Raw genomic sequence first — 6,078 nt, forward strand, 5'->3', positions numbered from 1 at the left:
GAAGCATAAAATAAAGAACTTCTGGCAAGTGTACTTTTCATCAGTCTTGAAAAATAAGAAGCAGTAATGAATGAGACACAATTTAAGGTTAATGCTACTAGAATCCATTAAAACTAGAATAATTTTTCCCCCTTAAACTCCTCTTACAAGATAGAACATTTCCCGTAATAGATTAATAACTCGTACAAAAATGTATACTCTTGTCATCTCTGTTAATTATAATCCATATGCCATCATGGTTCATTTATTTACATTATCTTCAAAGATTCAAAATTCCTTTGAGCCAATTAAAAGCAACCGCATTGAATTCTCAACGGTTCTCTCGACATGAGCGGAGTCACTTTTGGCACTCTCCGGGCCCCCGTAGTTTCAATGACGTACGGGTTTGCCGCATTCTGATTGGTCCGTTTCAATAGTCGCGGGCTACTTGAACTGAGAAAGCGACAATATCAAAGCAGCTGCGAAAAACAAAAAGGCGCTGTGTGACTTCACTATAACATCTGCTGTGAGCTGTCCGAGGCGTGTTGAAGGGGTTCGGTCACCAGCATGGCGCGTTTTTTGTAGGATAGGATTGTTGCATGATTTATTTTTAAATTTGGGTTTTGTAAGACGCCGCTGGCAACTGTTATTATTGTGTTTTTGACCGGATAGCAACAGCTAACCCCTGTCGGTTACCCTGGTTAGTGCATATTTTTTTGATTTAGTCGTTGTTTACGTGTGTGTGGTCGAAGAAAAGTTAAAATTGCAAAGATTTTGATGTTATTTGAACTGCTTTAAACCATCGATCGCTCTTGCAGGGCGACTTACACTGATCTGCTACTGCTGGATGGAGAATGTCATCTCTCGGTCAAACACAAGGTAGCGCGGTTCATGATTCAGAGGCAGATATTCATAATCAAGAAAACATGCTTTCACGGTTACGCGGTGCTGCCAAGAACCTGGTTGAAAACCGGGAGAATGTCAACCCTAAACCCGGCAACAGGACAGTTTTGGGCGCTCTGGAGAACAATCAGCGCAGACAGCCCGTTCTGCGCACCGCTAAACAGGTTAGATCATGCATGGCGTTTGACAATGTGCTCTTTAAGTTATTGTAGTGTCACTTCATGAGCATGCATTCCCTCCACTTCTGAATTGATTTTACTGACTTGTTTAATTCCATTAAAATATCACTTGTTACCTGGACCAGGTTAAGGAGATTAATTGTTTTGTTGGTGATCCATTCAAACTGCTGGCGGTCTTTTGTAGTGTTTATCACGCATGTAGATCTAAATCTTTTTATTTATTTTTCTCCCTGAACAAACAACGGTTCGGTGTATGGCGCCACAGGTTGAAATGAATGTAGCGTTAAATGCCCACAGTTCATTCCCTCCCAATGTGCTGACCGCCATTTTACAAATGCATTCATACATGCCATAGTAAACCAGCCTGATATTTAATATTGACACAATTCTGTGTCCAAATTGTATGGATTTTTATTTGAATATTATTCCAAATTTACTAGATTTGTTTTTATTAGTACTATAGTGTCTGTAAATCATCCATGGAGCGAGTGTGTGTGTGTGTGAGATTTCTCAATCTAATCTAGTATTTTTTATTTTTTTTGCTTCCTATAATTAGGTCTCTGGGCCCCAAATAATTGCTTGTAAGTCTGAAGAAAATGGCAGGACCTTTGGCGAGAAACCATCCACCAAGCCATCTACTTTCCAGATTCATGTGGATGAGCCTGATGGTGCATCCAAGAAACTGTCTAGCCAGAAAGCCACCATGGATTGCTCCCCACTTACACTAAATCCTGCTGTGACACGCTTAAGGCAGCCTCTCGCCACTATTGATCTGCCAGTGGAAGCCAACTTTGGTAGGAAATGTGCAATTGTGTTAATTTTATTACAGTCTCCATCCAATTTTGTTTCCCTCTTCAGGCTTCCCTCAGTCACAGACAACCTGAGAATATCAGGGGAAATTAAAAATGTGACACTTCCAAGCCTGAGAACTTGCATCTTTTATATGAATGGCAATCAGTCGGAATAAGGGTTTAATTTTTTATTGGGCAATATTTTAGCCTGTATTTGACATTTAGTTTAAGAAACTAATTTTCAAGGTGGAGAATTGTTGCCTCTTTACCAAAGGTATAAAGTTAACTGTTTTCTGCCTCAATATGTACAACTAAAAATTAAAACCGAAATCATTGGACCCTTTTTAATTTTTTTTACCCTTATTTATTTAAAGTAACCGTTTTAAGTTTTGCTCTAAATATTTTATTGGCTATATGTAGCTAATTGAGTGTTTAAGAGTGTAACTTGTCTGCATGATGATACCAGTCTGTCTTAGAGACTGTTGTGCACTAAAGTGTAATCATTTATATCTAATAAATAGGAAGATTGGATCTTTGGTATTTAAATGTAAAGCCACTCCTCTATAAAAAATTTAATTCTTCACCAGGGTTTCCATGGTCATCGAAAACCTGAAAATATATTTTGGAGCTGTTTCCGAGCCTTGAAAGTTCATAGAAATTGGGTAAAATCGTGGAAATGTATTTTAGTACATAACATTTTTAGATGGCGTGCTCTGAATTGTTTCATTGACTTGAAATTGTGCTTTGTGAGTGTGCTCCCTATAGAATGAAGACTAAAAATCCTATTCAGTTTTCCAACATCTGAAATTACTTGAGCTTTAATTGGTTGCAAAGTGTGTGAATCCGGTGTTCAGTAACGATGAAGAACATGAAAGGTCATGGGGTTAGTCAATGATCAAAGTGTGGGAGCCCTGCTCTAATTGTATTTTTTTTTTATACAGCAGATTCTCCGATGGATATGTCCATAGTTGAGGGTGAGGAGAGGCAGACCAATGTCAATGAATTCACAGATTACGTTGCAGAAATACACACACATTTGCGGGAAATGGAGGTGAGAAAGTTGAACCCCCTTGACACTGTGTATAAGATTCTGATCTATAATTTATGGTTCAATATTTTTGGTATTTTGCACTTATTTTTTTGTAGCTGAAATCAAAGCCAAAGGCAGGTTACATGAAAAAACAGCCTGACATCACAAACAGCATGCGTGCCATCCTAGTGGACTGGCTGGTGGAGGTGGGAGAAGAGTACAAGCTCCAAAACGAGACACTCTACCTGGCCGTGAACTACATTGATCGTTTTCTGTCTTCCATGTCTGTCATGAGAGGAAAGCTGCAGCTGGTGGGCGCAGCTGCTATGCTTTTGGCTTCGTAAGTATCTTAAAGGGATGGGTCACAGAAGAAAAAAAAACATTTACTATCCTGGGGGGTTAGTTGGGGTTTGAATCCAGAAGCAGGCCTATTTTTAATTTTGGGGCGAACTACCTGTTAAACTACTTTATTTGCTCTCTTCTCACGCATCCCTTTCTGACTGCAGGAAGTTTGAGGAGATCTATCCCCCAGAGGTGGCAGAATTTGTTTACATCACTGATGACACCTACACAAAGAAACAAGTGTTGAGGATGGAGCATCTGGTGCTGACAGTCCTTTCGTTTGATCTTGCTGCTCCAACAATCAATCAGTTCCTCACCCAGTATTTCTTACACCAACCTGTGAGCAACAAGGTGGAAAGCTTATCAATGGTGAGAATAATTTCCTGGTGATTTTTGTGTTAAATATTTTACGCCTGAACTTTAAGCTAAAGGTTTTTTTTTTCCTTTCAGTTTCTTGGTGAGCTGAGTTTGGTAGACTCTGACCCTTTCCTTAAGTACCTCCCATCTCAAACTGCCGCTGCGGCCTTTATTTTGGCCAACCACACACTTGTTTGTGGATCATGGGTAAGTTGGCCCTGACAATTGCGGGTGCGTCTTAAAGGGATAGTTCACCCAAAAATTAAAACTCTCATAATTTACTCACCCTCATGCCATCCCAGATGAATGAATTCTGTCACAAAGATTTTTAGAAGAATATCTCTGCTCTGTAGGTCCATATAATGCAAGTGAATGATGGCCAAAATTCTTTGAAGCTCTATAAAGCATCAACGGCAGCATAAAATTAATCCATACGAGTCCTGTTTAATCCATGACTTCTGAAGTGATATGATGGGTGTAGATGAGAAATGGATCAAAATATAAATCCTTTTTTATAATTCTTCTCCCTGACCAGTAGGTGGCAATATGCATGCAGGGTACCCGTGGGTCCTTAATGTCTTAGTCTTAACTTTCATAAGTCTTAAATTACAAAAAGTCAGAAATTTCGTTTGTTGTGGTATTACATTTTGGGGAGTGAATAGAGGGCACTGCAGAATCTGTGCTAGTCATAATCCTCTCTCGTGCATATATTTTTGTATATATGCATGTTTTTTGTGTGTATATATATATATATATATATTTATATTTCTTCAATATACATAAACTAATTATGCAGTACAGTTCTCAATTTCATCTGTTAAAATTGTCAATACATCTTGTCAACTTTAAATGGATAATTTTGTTGAGTTTTGACTTGAGAGATGTCACACACAAATGAAAATTGTCATTTACCTTCATGCTGTTGCAAACCTGTATGACTTTATTTCAGTGGATATCAAAAAAGATATTGGAGTTTCAGTCACTGTCATTGAATGTAAAAAAGATGCAGTGACAGTGAATAAGACTAAACATTTTGCTCAACTTTTTTTTGTTCCATGGCAGAGAAAGATTCATACAGACTCGAGGGTGAGCAGTGATGACAGAAATTGTATTTTTAAATGAACTACCCTTTAACTACCTGTTAAAGGTATCTGCCAAGAAAAAAAAAAGTATAAATGTTATTTAGCACACGCTAGACTTTATTCACTGCAGTGCCATATTTAATTTGACCAAGATTGTACGTCTTATTCCTCACAGCCTCCTTTCCATTTAAAATCAAATATAGATTTTAATTTTATTGCAAAAGTGGCCCTGAGTTTCGTTTATTTGGCCTTAAAGTTTTTAGTTGTATTCCTTCGAACCAGCAGAAACCCTGAAATAAAGTGGAGATTTACAGGAAAGATCTTGAATAGTTGTAGTTTGTAGGGAACATATGTAATAACAATTATAATTTGCAGAGGGAACAAATTGTCTGACATTTGTTGCTGTCGTGAAACCCAGTCTCTTTGTTTGGTTTTTTTTTAAGATTGTGGAATGTGATTTTGCTTTTTTTTTTTTTGCAGTCAAAGACACTTGTTGAGATGTCTGGTTACACATTAGAGGATCTTATGCCATGTATTCAGGATCTTCATCAGATCTACCTCGGTGCTGCTCAGCACACACAGCAGGCTGTCAGGGAGAAGTATAAGACGCCAAAGTGAGTCACTTCAAATTCATTAAACCTAATTGCACTGGATAGCGACGCATTAATATTTGTCTTCTCTCCAGGTACCATGAAGTCTCCCTCATTGAGCCTCCAGAGAATCTGACGCTGAACTAACTCTCCTATCAACATTTTTATGTGTTCACTGGTTCCAAACGTCCATGGGAATTGTGTGTGCACTTTGCTTTATTTCCATCACTCCAATAATTGAAGCTGTAGTCTCAATTTTGGGGAAATGGTGAGATTAGGTGATATGTAAAAACATTTTTTTTTATTTGCAGTCCTTAAGGATTGCGCCTTTTTTACACTTGATATAACCAGATATTTGTACATTTTTAGGTAATCAAGCATTGAGATATTAAAACAATGTTTGTATTCTATTTTTTATGAGACTCCAGTGGCGCACTTTATCCACTTACACCGTTAAGGTTATTTTCCCTTTTACAATGTAATAAAGTGCTGCTGGCCTTTAGTGCTTAATGTCGTGTGGGTGGTTTTTCTTTTCTTTCTCTCTTTCCCCCATTATCAGTTCAGGAAACATTAAATCAGAAATGTAACAGACAGGCTTAAAGTTTGGAAGGGTCTTAGTTTTTGTCAAATGAAAATGCAAAACAATTTGAATTCACGTGAACCTTTTTACATGATGCTGCAACTAGTCAATGTCTCATGAGAAAAGCCATTTAAATCAACTTTGCTCTCCTCAAAGCTGTTCTTTCCCAAGCTCCATAAAAGTAAAATCAGTGCTAGTTAGGCTTCTGTGTTTTCTAAATGCAATATTCAAAGGCTTTTGTATGT

The 6,078-nt window shown here is 37.8% G+C and overlaps 1 protein-coding gene across 2 annotated transcripts; it reads left to right on the forward strand.

Annotated features, from left to right (window-relative positions):
- The first annotated feature begins 453 nt into the window (after positions 1–453).
- Positions 454–5,744, forward strand: ccna2 (cyclin A2). Of its 2 annotated transcripts, none has more exons than XM_052150069.1 (9): positions 454–679; positions 798–1,046; positions 1,618–1,855; positions 2,794–2,903; positions 2,999–3,222; positions 3,389–3,593; positions 3,675–3,788; positions 5,144–5,277; positions 5,349–5,744. In XM_052150069.1, exons 2-9 carry the CDS (start codon positions 834–836, stop codon positions 5,398–5,400), a joined length of 1,290 nt encoding a protein of 429 aa, XP_052006029.1. In that variant the 5' UTR covers positions 454–679; positions 798–833; the 3' UTR covers positions 5,401–5,744. The 2 variants fall into 2 exon arrangements, with proteins under 2 accessions (XP_052006029.1, XP_052006030.1); XM_052150070.1 differs by having other exon boundaries at positions 2,797–2,903.
- The last annotated feature ends 334 nt before the right edge of the window (positions 5,745–6,078 follow it).

The sequence above is a fragment of the Xyrauchen texanus genome, chromosome 19, assembly GCF_025860055.1.
Source record: "Xyrauchen texanus isolate HMW12.3.18 chromosome 19, RBS_HiC_50CHRs, whole genome shotgun sequence".
Taxonomy (NCBI): domain Eukaryota; kingdom Metazoa; phylum Chordata; class Actinopteri; order Cypriniformes; family Catostomidae; genus Xyrauchen; species Xyrauchen texanus.